The following is a 17401-nucleotide window of genomic DNA, read 5'->3' on the forward strand; positions in this document are numbered from 1 at the left end:
GTGAAGCATTGCTGGCCAGCTGAGCCTTGAAAAGTGGAGCTCAAAGTTAAAATATAATTAACACCTTGTTTCATTACATCTATCATTTAAGGAATCAGCTTTTTGAACGTTTTCGTTGAATGAACGGTTTAATGACTCACTCAAAGACAGTCCGTCGGCGTAACAATGTGCGCGCTGAGTGACAGCCTTTCAATGCACAGAAACGCTGTTTAGTTTCGGTTACATTGTTTTTGTGTATGCTGACCACATCATAACACGTATTTATATAGCAACAAATAAATGTAAATAAATATAAAAAAAAAAATGGCGGTAATACCGCATATCGCGCTATTGAGCCACTCAAAATTACCGCAAGGGAAATTCCTTCACCGCGACAGCCCTAAGTGTAATACATATATCTTAGCCTGGATGCCCGCCCGAACCCCGCACACAACATTTTTTGGTCGGGAAGTTCGGTCTGGACTCGATCCATTGAGGAGTAATTATGATCGGTTCAGAAATGGTCGGGCCAATCAAATTGCCAGGGCGGGCTTTATACAATGATTGACAGATGATCTGCAGTTACGTAATCATCACGTTATCAAAGAGCGCTTGGGTTGAACTGGTTTCCCTCAGAGATGACTGGGTAACACTTTACAATACGGGTGCACTAATATGCATTAATTCATGTTTAACTAATGCACAGATAATCATGAGTTAATGTATAACTCATGAAGAACTAAACCATTAATTAATTATTACTGCATCAGCAACTAATAAAGAGTCCATATGATTAATAGATTAAGTAATACATGAATTGCTATTAATTCAATGTGTCATTGTGTATTAATTCCTTAATAACATATTTTATTAACTAATAGTGTAAATTATTGTGTTAATTACCACAATTAGTCAAAGCTATGCACTTCAACGTCCAGTTGTCTGCTTTAATTAATCATTAGCTAATGATTTGCAAAGGTATCATTATGTTATGACTTTACTTGTTGAGGCACATCATTATTAACTAGTCATTTAGTAATTGTAGTAATTTACACATGAATTTGCCCTAACAATGAAGTAATTAATCATGTATTAATCCATATTAGTGTACCTGTCTTATCTGGAAGTTGAAATACAAGGCTTTGGCTCATTCTGGTAATTAACATTAATTAACACTATTAGTTTAAAAAAAATGAGTTATTAGGGAATTAATCCACAGTTACATATTTAATTAATAACAATTCAAGTATGAACTTATACATTAACCATATAGACTCTTAATTAGTTCCTAATGTGGTAATCATTAATGAATAGCTTAGATAATCATTAGTTAGTTACACATTAATTCAGTATTATCTGTGCATTAGTTAAGCATGAATTAATGTATATTAGTGCACCCATATTGTAAAGTGTTCCCGATCACTGCCGCTGGAGAACTGAGATATATAGATTCCACTATCGCGTCTGTTGTAAAAGAAATCGACAGCGCATTCATTTTAAAAGACGAACAGAGAACTGCAATCAAGTCATTTGTCGATCGGAAAGATGTGTTTGCTGTCCTTCCTACGGGATTCGGCAAAAGTTTAATTTATCAGCTGGCTCCGATGGTCACTAAGAAGATGGGACGCGATGAAAGCCCTGTGGTCGTTGTGGTTTCTCCTTTGGTCGCACTCATGGAGGACCAAGTAAAAGAAGCAACACTCATTATTTTACTACTTCTTCCAGCGTGCATGAAGTTGAGTTCTGTTTGCAACTATGCGTAGCTCAACATACGTCACTTACTGCGTTGCTCTGATTGGTTGTAGGTCTATCCAATTGAGTGCAGAGTTTTTGTTTTTTTCCTGGTTCGGTTAAGACACGCCTCATAATCAAAGCCCTATGGAGCAGTATCAGACTCACATTGCCACTGTTGCCTTTGGCTTGCTCAGTTGGGGATATTCAAATGAAATGACCCATCATACCACTGATCAGCTCTACCAAACTTGGATGTCTTTTTCCAGTAATAAACAAACACTGTTAAGTTGTTTTGATTGATACTGTGAAGCAGCTTTGATATCTGTATTGTGAAAAGCGCTATATAAATATATTTGACTTGACTTGACTTGACTCACATTCTGACTAGAATATCAGGCTAGAAAAGTCAGGCTACATATATCTAACAACTCTCACAAAACAAACAAGCTACTAACATATCCGCAGTTAGAGTTAGACAGAAAAGCCAGAGAAAAAAGATGAGTTTTTAAAAGAGATTTAAAAGATACCACTGTGGAGGCAGTTCTAATATGCGAAGGCAGACTATTCCAGAGTTTCGGAGCCAACACTGAAAAAGAACAATCACCCCAAAATTTACGTCTAGACCTTGGGACAGTTAAGAGTTTCTGGTCAGAAGACCTAAGTGATCTTGATGGTGAATATATCTGCAACAAATCTGAGAGATAGGGTGGTGCCATACCATTTAGAGATTTAAAAACAAACAACAAAATCTTAAAATCAATCCTGTAGCGGATTGGCAACCAATGTAATGAAAGAAAAATTGTAAGTATTTAAATGAATCACGCAAGGTGATTTACTAAGGTTTGCGTTTGCCAATATACTGTTGTTTGCGCCATTATTTACCGCCCAAAAAATTACGAAATTGCACTCACACTAATTTGCCCTGTTTAGTAAATCTGCCCCTTAGTCACTAATCAAGCTTCTATAAATTAGGGCAGTGTATGCAAATCATTCACTGGTGAGAAATATTGGCCTTGTTAAAAAGGAGAAACTAAGAACAAGACGTTTGTCCTGATATCTAAACTTAGTTGTATTTATTATAATGTATTTCAATATTTATTTGCATGTCAAATCCTAGTTTAATATACAAGTCAACTATAAGTATTATGTACACTTGTAGTTTGATCCAAGTTGAAAAATTATACTGTGCTGTCTACACATTTATCTGTTTGTTTGAGCAATCTGACTCAATCAAAGACATGGCACTGATTTTGGACTGGGAAACCTGTTTGAAAACAATCATTTTTAGTGGCCCAGAAATTATACACTTGACCTTTATGCAAGTAATGAAATGTGTCAGAGACCTGCCTCATTAAACTATCCTCTCGACACCAGGAAACTACGGCAGTGACCTTGACACTCCGACCAAGCCAAAAACAAAGAAGAAGAAGGGTGGAGATGGGGATGAAGAGTCTGAGCTCATCCACGGCTCCAGTGACGAGGAGGATGATGATGGTGGAGACATGTCTTCAGTTTCCTCCACCCCTCCAATGAAGCCAGTCATCACTGACAGGTTCAGTCACTCAACACTGCTGATACAAAACTCATCTGTTATATTTGGACTTTTGGTGCATATTCATGTGACTATTCATCTTGTTTATTTGTTCTGCAGAAACTATTTCCACCTCCCGTACTTTGAGAGGAAGCCCTGCATCTTTATCAAGAGCTGGTGGCAGGACCAAAGACGACGACTTTATAATGCCAACATCATGGACAACATTGCAGACAAACTAGTAATAAATCAATGAATATGGGTTAAATCAGTTCCTGAAATATTGTTTTAGTTCCTAAAATATTGATCTTTGTATACGGTTCTGTACACATTCTCATTTTTTACATAATTTGATTTCATTTTGCACTAAAATGTTTTGAATCTTAAGGCATGCCACTAAAATACTAACCAATATCACCATACTTTTCCCAGTATATTAATCACAGTGCAAGGAAATTGTTCAGTATTACAAGTTTTCTGAAATTATGTGTTTAAAATGCAAATGAGGCATTATCTAATTAAATATGCAATATATTGCATAAATATGGAGAACAGAAATCTGAATACTAAAGCCAGGTTCGACATTCTTGTTTCGTTTTGACATGTTAGAGTTAAGTCAAGTCAAGTCAAATATATTTATATAGCGCTTTTCACAATACAGATTGTATCAAAGCTGCTTCACAGTATCAATCAAAACAACTTAACAGTGTTTGTTTATTACTGGAAAAGACATCCAAGTTTGGTAGAGCTGATCAGTGGTATGATGGGTCATTTAATTTGAATATCCCCAACTGAGCAAGCCAAAGGCAACAGTGGCAAGGAACCGAAAAACTCCATCCAGTGACCCGATGGTGTCCTAAAACTCCTTCAGATGACCCAATGGAGAAAAAAAAACCTTGGGAAAATCCAGGCTCAGTCAGGGCCAGTTCTCCTCTGGCGTTTATGAAGTAGAGGCCGAATTTACAGTAACTGTAAGATTAAACATTTTATATGAATGCCTGGCTAAATAGATGCGTCTTTAGTCTAGTTTTAAACTGGGAGAACGAGTCTGAGCAACGAACAATATCAGGAAGGCTATTCCAGAGCTTCGGAGCTAAATGTGAAAATGCTCTGCCTCCTTTGGTGGATCTGGATATCCTAGGAATGACCAGAAGCCTCGAATTTAGTGATCTTAAAGAGCGCGATGGATTATAGGGCGATAGAAGATCCGTTAAGTAGACTGGAGCTAAACCATTTAGAGCTTTATAAGTCAAAAGCAAAACCTTGTAATTAATACGGAACTTTATAGGTAACCAATGAAGTGATGATAGAATCGGTGTTATATGATCATATTTTCTTGATCTAGTGAGAACTCTAGCGGCTGCATTTTGGACTAACTGTAGCTTGTTTGTTGAGGATGCAGGACAACCAGCTAATAAAGCATTACAGTAATCTAGTCTCGAGGTCATGAATGCATGAACTAACTTTTCTGCATCAGAGACTGATAGCATATTACGTAGCTTAGCAATGTTTCTAAGGTGGAAAAAGGCTGTTTTTGTAACACAGATTTGGATGTCTATTTTTATCACTCCATAAATCAGAAAATACGTCAATTTTCACCATATTTTTTGGAATAAAATGTTAAATCAAGTGATATATGAACAAACCCCTCTGTGAAAATACATCCATACGGTTTCAGTGCAGCCTGTGCTCTGTGTCATTTTACAGGAGGAAGGGTTAAACGATGTGCAGGAGATCATTAAGACCGAGAAGGCCTATCCCGAGCGCAGACTCAGAGGAGTCCTGGAGGAGCTCAGCAATAGCTGCAGGTTTGCACACGTTAATCATGAGTCGTTCTCTGGAAACTGTGCAATTTGTGCTTCAATTGAGTTCCAGTGATTTAAACAGGCCATATTATGTCCTTATTAAGATTTGATAGTGCTCTACTAGAACAGGTTTTCACGCTTGAATGTTCAAAAAACACATTTGACATTGTTGCAGATCCTTCTCTCTTCCCAGTCTGTCATGCCAGTAACTCTCAGGGGTGTGTTTCCCGAAAGCATCGTTACCCAACTGTGTTTGCAAGTTCTGTCGTTATCAGCAGTTCAACGAGTCTGTGTTTCCTGAAACCATCGTCCCAACGAACATTCGCAAACAGCATCGCAATCTGTATATTTTATTTAGAATACATACAAATGTCATTCACGTCTTTGAGTTTGTCAAGAGATTTAAAGCACCGTTTTTGAAGAGTGTGCATGTGTGAACGAGCTCGAGTGCGCAAGAACGAGTCTATGAGTGAATCGGGAAATAAAGCGAAATAACTGAGAAAAAAGGATAATTATTCCCTGTGTCACAGTGTGATCAGGTAAAAGGAGAAGGATCTAATTCCAGCACTTTTATTAACCTGTTAACCGTCACCAGTGCGTGGGCGCTCTGAAGCGTTTTTTTTTTAAATAGTTCAAAGTTACTATCATATTTAATGTGATTAACTTGACAAACTATACATCATTAAAACGATATAAGACTCAAGTTTCAGTATTTGACCACTATTGTATTCTGTGAAACTTATAGTGACAGTTATGTCTTAATTTGTGTCAGGAGTTATGAAATAAAAAAATGAGTCGTTACCTTTAATATGAATTATGAGCGTCAGCTGCTCTCATTCAGAAAAAAACTCCCGTGCGATCGTCATGACAGCGATTCACAAAACAACGTCCCTCAGGGCTTTTAGCTCAAACATGTGCAGATTTGGAGAAATATTGATAGATTCTCATAGGTTTACATCAGACTTCTATAGACAGGAATAATATTTATTGAATTTATACCCAAATGCGTCGATGTAATCATTTTGAGCGCTGTATACTCTGATTTACTGTGTTATCCATTCATACTGAAGTCTGGGGCGCTGTTGCACAGTAAAGTCCATATATGGATCACATGAAGAAGAGCCATAATCATGTGACATTCAGGAAGTCGTGATTCATAAACAAAGCTATCCGAGATCGCTGTAAAGTGCAGATAAAGATGTTTTGAAGACAATAAACATGATTGCAATGATATTTGATTTACCTGTGTTCTTCGAGTCATTTATTCTTTATATTGCGTATTAATTATTATAATGAGGAATATTGTGACGTGATCGTTCCCGGAAGAAACTCAAGACTACAATGGAGGCGTTTCAGGAGTTCAGAAACACTGACACTGATATCGAGAAGATCTCCCTTTGTAGACCTTCTTCATGCTCAAACAGCAACATTACATTTAAGAAAGATGAACATGGAAAAAAGCCCAATAGGTCCTCTTTTATACTGATGCAATTGACAGGTTTAAGGTTAAGTCTAGAGTTACAAATATATATCTAATAGTACTTTGCAAGGCTTTAACCAAATATTTATGATCGGCCATTAAAAACCCACTAATCTGTTGTTGACCACTAATCTTGGGTCAGCTATATTGGGGGAATTACCTTCCTATATTGTTACATATACAGTAGTGGTTACTTTGTAAACATTTCTGAAATTTTGAGGCACAAATGGCACTGTTGAACGACTGTTATATTTGTACAAAAATGTATCATTGAACCATTTTTTATACCTATAGTTAAAGGAAGGATATAATAATAGCAAATTTCATATCTCTTTCAGTACCTTTGTAACTTTGGCAAACAATGACCAGAATCAGGCCGGGAAGACGAAACTGGACCGGGAGAGGGTCAAATTATGCATGCAGGAGCTGGTAAAACACTCAGACTTCAATTAAAAGCACCTGTTACAAATAAATGCTATTATATACTATTATAATGTTTAAAAAAAAAACATTTTTCTGACAGGAAAACATGAGCCAGCAAGCAAAGACCATGCGGTCACAGGTTAAGAAAAGCAACGTGAAAGACAAGATAAAACTGGCACAAAACTTCCTCCACAAGCTGAGGTTCCTGTCTGATGAGGTAGTGCACACAATGCTTGCTTAGATGAATTCAAATCACTGTAAAAATATTCATGTAAATCCTTTTGGTTTTTCATCATAGCCACAACATAGCGTTCCAGATATTTACATATGGATGATAAGCAACAACAAGCGCATTGCATACGCCCGCGTCCCCTCCAAAGACATCCTCTTCTCTCCAGTCGAGGAAGAAACCGGAAAGGACTGTGGGAAGGTCCAGACGATATTTTTTAAGGTTGGGATGAATGCACTCTGAACATATCTCAAAAACAGCAAGTACCATATTATTATATAAATATACTGTATATATGGAAACTATTTTTTTGTGCTTATTTCACTTGTGAAGGCGAGAATATAGAAGAAATTTAAATATATATTTTTATCCCACAGTTCTGACTTTTTTCTCACAGTTGTGAGTTTATATCTCACAATTCAGACTTTATAACTCACAATTGCGAAATGTCTTAGCGCAATTCTGGCTTTTTTCTCAAAATTGGGATTCTGACTTTGACTAAATGAAAAAGTGTCATAATTCCTTGATATAAAATGCTTGAAAAAAAGTCAGAATTGCGACTTTATTTCTCGCTATTCAGACTTTTTTTTATAGAATTGAGATTCTGACTCGCAATTTCGAGTTTATATTTTACAATTCGGAGAGAATAATTTCAGAATCGTAATGTATTGTGTTAGAGCCATAACGACATTCATAATTTAGTAATATTTTTCCTTATATTAAGAGTGATTATGGTTTTTGATAAATGTAGATTTTGTGTTATTTGTATTGTATCACGTGACTTTTACCTATTTTATAAGTGTTGCGTACGCGTAACAATTTTGAAGAAGAAGAAAGAAGAAAGAAGGGTTTGTGCAAGACTAATTGTGAAGTAGTTTTGAGTTTGATTTCTCTTATAATATAACAAGACAAAGAAAAAGTAAAGCTTTACAAGACATGTTATGGATTCACGCATCAAATCCTTTGGAAAATGGCTCAAATCACCATTACATATTGCACATAAACTCACAATTTTAAGCTTTTTTTCTTAGAATTGTAGATAAACTTGCAATTACTCTTTTATATTTCGTGGTGGAAACAACCTTTAAAAAAGGAATAATAAAAAATATATGATACGATACTTTTAATTGGCTTATTGTTAACTTTTACTTGATATGTATGGAAGCTTGTTTCCGCCACAGAATAAAACATTTTAAAAGATAATTGCGACTTTTTATCTCACAATTGCGAGTTTACATCTCACAATTCTGACTTTATTTCTCAGAATTGCAAGATATAAAGTCAGAATTGCGTGATTTAAACGTGCAATTCTGAGAAAAAAGTCAGAATTGCGAGTTTATATCTCACAATTATGACTGTATATCATGCATTTGTGAGATAAAAAGTCAGAATTGCGAGATGTAAACTCCCAGTTGAGTGATAAAAAGTCAGAATTGCGAGATGTAAACTCCCAATTGAGTGATAAAAAGTCAGAATTGCGAGATAAAAAGTCAGAATTGCGAGATATAAAGTCAGAATTGCGTGATTTAAACGTGCAATTCTGAGAAAAAAAATCAGAATTTCGAGTTTATTCCTCGCAATTGCGAGTTTATATCATGCAATTGTGAGATAAAAAGTCAGAATTTCGAGTTTATTCCTCACAATTGCGAATTTATATCTCACAATTGTGACTGTATATTATGCAATTGTGAGATAAAAAGTCAGAATTGCGAGATGTAAACTCCCAATTGAGTGATAAAAAGTCAGAATTGCGAGATAAAAAGTCAGAATTGCGAGATATAAAGTCAGAATTTCGAGTTTATTCCTCACAATTGCAAATTTATATCTCACAACTGTGACTGTATATTATGCAATTGTGAGATAAAAAGTCAGAATTTCGAGTTTCTTCCTCACAATTGCAAATTTATATCTCACAACTGTGACTGTATATTATGCAATTGTGAGATAAAAAGTCAGAATTGCGAGATGTAAACTCCCAATTGAGTGATAAAAAGTCAGAATTGCGAGATAAAAAGTCAGAATTGCGAGATATAAAGTCAGAATTTCGAGTTTATTCCTCACAATTGCAAATTTATATCTCACAACTGTGACTGTATATTATGCAATTGTGAGATAAAAAGTCAGAATTTCGAGTTTCTTCCTCACAATTGCAAATTTATATCTCACAACTGTGACTGTATATTATGCAATTGTGAGATAAAAAGTCAGAATTGTGAGATGTAAACTCCCAATTGTGAGAAAAAAGTCAGAATTGCAAGATATAAAGTCGCAATTACCTTTTTTATTTTTCATTCTGTGGCGGAAACACGCTTCCATAGACATGCTTTAGCAACAAGTACTCATATACTTTCACTCTGTCTTTCCAGCTTCCTGGTAAGAAAAGCTTTGGCCCTGCGGGCTGGACGGTTCAGGCTAAGACTGAGCTGTACCTGTGGCTCGGCCTGAGCCGGCAGCGGAAGGACTACCTCAGCGGACTGCCGAACGGCTTCGAGGAGAACATGGCAGTGAAAGGGCCTGGCGTCCAGTCCCTGCCGCCCACCAGCCTGATGTACACCAGTAAGAGACCCATGCATCTATATCATTGGCTGCAGATGGTCTATCAATAGTTGGTGTAGTCTTAGTCTTATTCCCCCCCCCCCCACAGTGAAGCAGATCTTCCAGCTGAGGATTCACATGTACCAGGCCAGGAGTCTGTTTGCGGCCGACAGCACAGGCCTATCTGACCCGTTCGCCAGGGTTTTCTTCTCTACTCACAGTCATGTCACAGAGGTGAGATACAAGTGTTCTTCCAGTGCCATCCATAACATTTCCATTTATTTAGGTGACATTATTAGTAGCTCATTCTACTAACTATAAGTAACTTTGCAACTACAGGTGAAACTCAAAAAATTTTAATATCGTGCAAAAGTTCATTTATTTCAGTATTTCAACTTAAAAGGTGAAACTAATATATTATATAGACTCATTACATGCAAAGTGAGATATATCAAGCCTTTATTTGTTATAATCGTGATGATTATGGATTACAGCTTATGAAAACCCCAAATTCAAAATTAGAATATTGTGAAAAGGTTTTCATAAGCCATAATCATCACAATTATAACAAATAAAATATCTCACTTTGCATGTAATGAGTCTATATAATATATTAGTTTCACCTTTTAAGTTGAATTACTGAAATAAATGAACTTTTGCACGATATTCGTGCTAATTTTTCGAGTTTCACCTGTACATACTAACTCTCAGAGTATTAGTAGACTGTTAGGGTTAGTAGAATAAGTTGACATGAATAGTTGTAAAGTTACTTATAGTCAGTAGAGTGTCTGTTGAGGACCATCACAATAAAAATTAGCAGATATTAATCAGACAGTCCACTAATACTTTAATGAGAGTTAGTTGACTTGTAGTTGCAAAGTTACTTATAGTTAGTAAAATGTCCACTATCGAAATAAAGTGTTACCTTGTTATTAGTAATATATATGATATTATTAATACCCCCTGTGTTGTGTGTATGATGACATGTTGATAGGTAATTTAATCGAAAATTAACGTATTATTCAATATTTTTTATTTTAATATGATTGAATGTTACGTATGTGCTACACTTAAAACAGGCTAGTTAAATCACAATTCCACATCCTGTTTGCTACATCAAATAATAGAAGGTCAATTAGGTTTATATGCCCACTGCACAATGTAACATCTTTTCTATGTAGTTTTTGGACGTCCAGTTTCGGTCCACTGAAGGGGTTGTTTTGTAACGCCAGGCGACGTCTTTTCCCGGCGTCTACCGCACATCTAATGTTGACCTTGGACCTCGGTGTAAGGGCTATTTATAGTCCAAATGTGGTCGTTTGTGGACGTCTTTTCAACATCAAATTTAGACTAATTTTAGACGTCGTTTTTATACAACTTCTATAACCGTAGTCCCATGTCTCAAAAGGGTAGAGGCCGTGTTTTCCGATGTATTTACATGTATGCGTTCGGCAGACGCTTTTATCCAAAGTGACTTACATTGCATTACACATTTACATTCCTATCAGTTCTTGCTTTTCCTGGGAATCGAACCCATGACCTTGACGTTGCAAGCGCCAACGCTCTACTGTTTGAGCTATACAATATTACACCTGTGCGTCTCCAATTATCACTGGCTGCTAAGACTAATTTTTGGAAAATTATCTTTAACAATTATAAATATCTATATTCAAATGTATTAATCATGTTGATAACAACAATGTTGATATTTGTAAATAAAAAAATATTGCATATTAAATCATGTAAATTTCCTGCACCTGACAAATTACCCAGTTCAAAGGTCAAATGTTGAACGTCAATATGACGTCCAAGTTGGGTCATGGTTGGACGTCCAAATAGTGGACCTAGTTTGAATGTCGAATAGATGTCTAGAAGTGGTCATGGACCGACGGACCCAATATAGACATGATCTGGACGTCTATCCGACATCCCATGTTTAGTGGTGTCAAACCCAAAAAACGTTTTTTCAGCACTATCAGGCCAAATGAAGAAAATAAATAATTGAACATAATAGAGCTTGACGGGCTTGAACTGACAATATTTATGGAAAAAAGTAGTTTGTCGCTGCTTTACAGCTTGAGCAGAGCAATGACCTGTTTGAGTGCATCACCACACATGATACGTTGGGTATCTCTCTCAGGTCCTGAATGAGACGTTGTGTCCTACATGGGATCAGCTGCTGGTGTTTGATAATGTGGAGCTCTACGGCGAGGCCGGCGAACTGAGAGACGATCCTCCTATAATCGTCATCGAGATCTATGACCAGGACACTGTCGTGAGTGCCCATATCCTCAGAAGCGTTCATTTTCTTCTGCGTTTCATGCTTTCACAATCATAAATGTGCTGCGATCTCCATCTGCTTCTCAAGGGAAAAGCCGATTTCATGGGTAGGACATTCGCTAAACCCATAACCAAGATGTCAGATGAGCATTACGGGCCGCCACGCTTCCCTCCTCAACTAGAGTATTACCAGATCTACCGGGGAAACTGCACTGCGGGAGAGATGCTCGCCGCCTTCGAACTGCTACAGGTGTGTGTGTGTGTGTGTGTGTGTGCGTGTGTGTGTGTGTGATGGGTAGGTGTAGGGGTTAGTGTGTGTGTATGTGTGCGTGATGGGTAGGAAGTATAGGGGTCGGGTTAGTGTGTCTGTGTGTGTGTGTGTGTGTGTGCGTGTGTGATGGGTAGGTTTAGGGGTTAGTGTGTGTGTGTGTGTATGTGTGCGTGATGGGTAGGAGGTTAAGGGGTCGGGTTAGTGTGTGTGTGTGCGCGTGTGTGCGCATGTTTTATGAGTAGGTTTGGGTTAGTGTGTGTGTGTGTGTGTGTTATGAGTAGGTTTAGGGTCGGGTTAGTGTGTGTGTGTGTGTGTGTGTGTGTGTGTGTGTGATGAGTAGGTTTAGGGTCGGTTTAGTGTGTGTGTGTGTGTGTGTGATGAGTAAGTTTAGGGTCGGGTTAGTGTGTGTGTGTGTGTGTGTGTGTGTGTGTGTGTGTGTGTGTGTGTGTGTGTGTGTGTGATGAGTAGGTTTAGGGTCGGGTTAGTGTGTGTGTGATGAGTAGGTTTAGGGTCGGGTTAGTGTGTGTGTGTGTGTGTGTGATGAGTAGATTTAGGGTCGGGTTAGTGTAAAGGGAGAGAATATACAGTTTGTACAGTATAAACACCATTACGTCTATGGAACGTCCCCATTTTATGTAAACGTGTGTGAGTGTGTATATATATGCATGTACTGTGTAAATCTTTCAGATCGGACCCGCTGGAAAGGCTGACCTGCCTCCAATAGATGGGCCGACAGATATCGATCGCGGTCCAATCCTGCCTGTTCCTATCGGCATAAGACCCGTCTTGAGTAAATACCGAATAGAGGTGAGTTCATCGTTATCTTGTGTCATTTTGAGGCCTAGGTGACCTCAATACGTTTTACCCTACGTTACACAATTATTGTATTTAGGTACAAATTTCATTGCCTTTTGGTGAATTTCATTGGGCTGGGAAACGATTAATCGTATCCAAAAGAAAAGTTTGTGTTTATATAATATATTTTGTATATATACACACACATGCATGTATATATTTAAGAAATATTTGCTTATGTACACTGTATATATATATATAAGTTCTATTATATATAAAAATGTATATATAAATAACACATTTTTCTTAAATATATACATGTATGTGTGTGTATTTATATATACAAAATAATAAAACACAGTACACACACATATATTATGTAAACACAAACTTTTATTTTGGATGCGACTAATCGCGATTAATCGTTTCACAGCTCTAAAACATTGCTTTAAAGTAGCTTTATACAAAATCATGATGTGAAAGTTTGCATGAAACAGAAGTTGCGCTGGTCTTTTCTTCTCTATTGTGTCGTATATCGAGCGAAACGCTTCTGGAACAGGAACAGATGTGGGCGGGGCTTGATTGTGTCTGTGGGGAATTGATTGGATGTTTGTGGTTTGCGATTGGCTGATCTTATGTGAGTGACAGGTTAAAGCCCCGCCCTCGTCATCAGCAGGGAACAGGTGTCGCTGTAATTCTGATTCAAGGTTACCAGGAACATGAACTTAAAACAATGATGTGCACCGATAAATTCTGCAATATCCCATTAAAAAATAAGAATTGTCAGTTTTGATTTCGTGGCAACTGTGATGTTTATAACAACTCAATATCTTATAGTCACATTTGACAGATTAGAGCTGGACGGTAATATTTTTACAAAATATTAATTTGGGAACACAATACAGTCAGAGTTTTAGCATTTAATGTGAGATGTATTATATATCCATTTAAATGTCAGCATGTTGTGAAAATGACTTTCTTTTGCTAAGGAATCTGCGTCTCATGTTAGACTACAGAGAACAGCCTCTAATTCACTAAATGTGCTTCCAGACAGTGCAGTTTACAATGCTGATGGTTTAAATTAATTAATTTCTTTATACATAATACGTCAAAAATTTGAAAGGACTTGTAGGGTAATATTTATAATATGCTGGCATAGTGGCACTTAAGGCATTAATAATCTACAGGTCCTTCTCAAAAAATTAGCATATTGTGATAAAGTTCATTATTTTCCATAATGTAATGATAAAAATGAAACTTTCATATATTTTAGATTCATTTCACACCAACTGAAATATTTCAGGTCTTTTATTGTTTTAATACTGATGATTTTGGCATACAGCTCATGAAAACCCAAAATTCCTGTCTCAAAAAATTAGCATGTCATGAAAAGGGTCTCTAAACAAGCTATTAACCTAATCATCGGAATCAACTAATTAACTCTAAACACCTGCAAAAGATTCCTGAGGCTTTTAAAAACTCCCAGCCTGTTTCATTACTCAAAACCGCAATCATGGGTAAGACTGCCGACCTGACTGCTGTCCAGAAGGCCATCATTGACACCCTCAAGCAAGAGGGTAAGACAGAAAGAAATTTCTGAACAAATAGGCTGTTCCCAGAGTGCTGTATCAAGGCACCTCAGTGGGAAGTCTGTGGGAAGGAAAAAGTGTGGCAAAAAACGCTGAACAACGAGAAGAGGTGACCGGACCCTGAGGAATATTGTGGAGAGGGACCAATTCCAGGCCTTGGGGGACCTGCGGAAGCAGTGGACTGAGTCTGGAGTAGAAACATCCAGAGCCACCGTGCACAGGCGTGTGCAGGACATGGGCTACAGGTGCCGCATTCCCCAGGTCAAGCCCCTTTTGAACCAGAAACCGCGGCAGAAGCGCCTGACCTGGGCTACAGAGAAGCAGCACTGGACTGTTGCTCACTTTTGCATGTCATTCGGAAATCAAGGTGCCCGAGTCTGGAGGAAGACTGGGGAGAAGGAAATGCCAAAATGCCTGAAGTCCAGTGTCAAGTACCCACAGTCAGTGATGGTCTGGGGTGCCATGTCAGCTGCTGGTGTTGGTGCACTGTGTTTTATCAAGGGCAGGGACAATGCAGCTAGCTATCAGGAGATTTTGGAGCACTTCATGCTTCCATCTGCTGAAAAGCTTTATGGAGATGAAGATTTAATTTTTCAGCACGACCTGGCACCTGCTCACAGTGCCAAAACCACTGGTAAATGGTTTACTGACCATGGTATTACTGTGCTCAATTGGCCTGCCAGCTCTCCTGACCTGAACCCCATAGAGAATCTGTGGGGTATTGTGAAGAGAAAGTTGAGAGACGCAAGACCCAACACTCTGGATGAGCTTAAGGCCGTTATCGAAGCATCCTGGGCCTCCATAACACCTCAGCAGTGCCACAAGCTGATTGCCTCCATGCCACGCCATTGAAGCAGTCATTTCTGCAAAAGGATTCCCGACCAAGTATTGACTATTGAGTGCATAACAGAACATAATTATTTGAAGGTTGACTTTTTTTTTGTATTAAAAACACTTCTTTTATTGGTCGGATGAAATTTGCTAATTTTTTGAGACAGGAATTTGGGGTTTTCATGAGCTGTATGCCAAAATCATCAGTATTAAAACAATAAAAGACCTGAAATATTTCAGTTGGTGTGCAATGAATCTAAAATATATGAAAGTTTAATTTTTATCATTACATTATGGAAAATAATGAACTTTATCACAATATGCTAATTTTTTGAGAAGGACCTGTATATTCTCACTTCAGGCTATAATTCAAAAGAATATAATTGGCTTTGAAGAAATTTAAGTAATTATTACAGTGAAAACTTATCTTTAAAAATAATAATGGTGATTTGATCAAATATGAAAAAGTCAAGTGCACTGTTTTCCATGCGTGAAAATGCAGCGCAATAAGTTGCAATTTTGCTTGGTTTATTGTTGAAACGAATCAGGATTTGAGCCTGTCCCATATGCATACTACAAAATGACAGCACAGAAGTGCCAGAACCGTCACTGGTCCCCCTTTAAAGGTGAACTAAGTAACTGTTTTACCTTAACCGAACAGCTTTGGAGTCATTGTAATGTTTATATTACTGATTTCGTGTTGAATGGTGGTCGTCTTGCACCCCCCTGGTGCCTGTGAGCCGCAAAACCACCCTTGCAACTTTGGGCCGGCGGGCCGTATGATATCAGGTCTCGCGAGGTAACGAATTGCTTTACGGCAAAAAACAGATCTGATAAAATTCTGATAAAATGAGCATCAAACAGAAATAACCCGGCGCCGTATACATGTGGTGTTCGAGGCGCACATTCAATACAGACTGCCGACAGTTAAACAGGGCGCGCGCAGCTCTTAAAGGGGCCACACCTTATTTCCACTCGTTACAGCGTCCATCCTACTGAACAGGTACCGGTGTACAGGGGGAGGGGATCCGGCCGTGAGTGCGAGCCATCTCTGCGTGAGTGCTATTCACGACAGTACAAGTACTCCACAGCGACTCTAGGGGTCGCTGTTTGACAAAAACGGAATTCCTACTTAGTGCTGCTTTAAAAAAAAGCTAGATGCTCTTATACAGCTTTAAAAAACTTTGGACAAATAAAAATGTCTGAATGTAAATGAACCCGATATGTGTGCAGGTTCTGTTCTGGGGCCTGAGGGACTTGAAGCGGGTGAACCTGGCCCAAGTTGACCGTCCCCGCGTGGACATCGAGTGTGCGGGGAAAGGCATTCAGTCAGCGCTAATTCAGAACTACAAGAAGAATCCCAACTTCAGCACTCTGGTCAAATGGTTTGAAGTGGTGAGTCTTTGCACTTTTATATCTCGGGATTTTCTAAATGATCGTTGATCGCGCGACACAGATTTGATAACGTTGAGGATTTTTCGCCAGGACCTTCCTGAGAACGAGCTTCTCCATCCTCCTCTGAACATTCGGGTGGTGGACTGCCGGGCGTTCGGGCGCTACACGCTAGTCGGCTCTCACGCCGTCACATCTCTACGCAAATTCATTTACAGGCCGGCGGACAAGAGTGTCAATAGCTGGTCTGCTATGGGTGTGTATGCAGGCCTGAGAGGAACGCTGTTCATTAGTTGAGAAGCTTTAAATGACTGACTTATAGACCTTATGCACCAGAGAAACGAGGGCGCCGCCATCTTTAGAATATTGTCTTTAAACTTCCGTTTTTGCGGTCGCTCTGTATATTTCTATGGCATCGCTGTCCAGGAGTAATTAGCTGGTGAAGTTGATTTACTTATTGTAGAGTTAACGAAAGTTATCATGAGCATTGTAATGTTTATGATAAGCATTGTAAAGCATATGTCTTA

At 38.2% G+C, this 17401-nt stretch overlaps 1 protein-coding gene across 3 annotated transcripts in view; it reads left to right on the forward strand.

The window, feature by feature from the left end:
* The window catches only part of LOC130076707 (otoferlin), a 53728-nt gene that overhangs the window by 16185 nt on the left and 20142 nt on the right, over positions 1–17401 (forward strand). For all 3 annotated transcript variants that reach the window (XM_056241900.1, XM_056241899.1, XM_056241901.1), the window contains exons 13-25: positions 3088–3265; positions 3365–3485; positions 4952–5052; positions 6868–6958; positions 7053–7169; positions 7251–7403; positions 9548–9737; positions 9826–9950; positions 11857–11991; positions 12085–12246; positions 12955–13074; positions 16716–16877; positions 16968–17130. In XM_056241900.1, the coding sequence (XP_056097875.1) occupies positions 3088–3265; positions 3365–3485; positions 4952–5052; positions 6868–6958; positions 7053–7169; positions 7251–7403; positions 9548–9737; positions 9826–9950; positions 11857–11991; positions 12085–12246; positions 12955–13074; positions 16716–16877; positions 16968–17130 (1818 nt within the window). The remainder of the gene's footprint in view (positions 1–3087; positions 3266–3364; positions 3486–4951; positions 5053–6867; positions 6959–7052; positions 7170–7250; positions 7404–9547; positions 9738–9825; positions 9951–11856; positions 11992–12084; positions 12247–12954; positions 13075–16715; positions 16878–16967; positions 17131–17401) is intronic.

Source organism: Rhinichthys klamathensis, unplaced genomic scaffold, assembly GCF_029890125.1.
Source record: "Rhinichthys klamathensis goyatoka isolate OS25496 unplaced genomic scaffold, OSU_Roscu_1.1 h1tg000682l_1, whole genome shotgun sequence".
Lineage (NCBI taxonomy): Eukaryota > Metazoa > Chordata > Actinopteri > Cypriniformes > Leuciscidae > Rhinichthys > Rhinichthys klamathensis.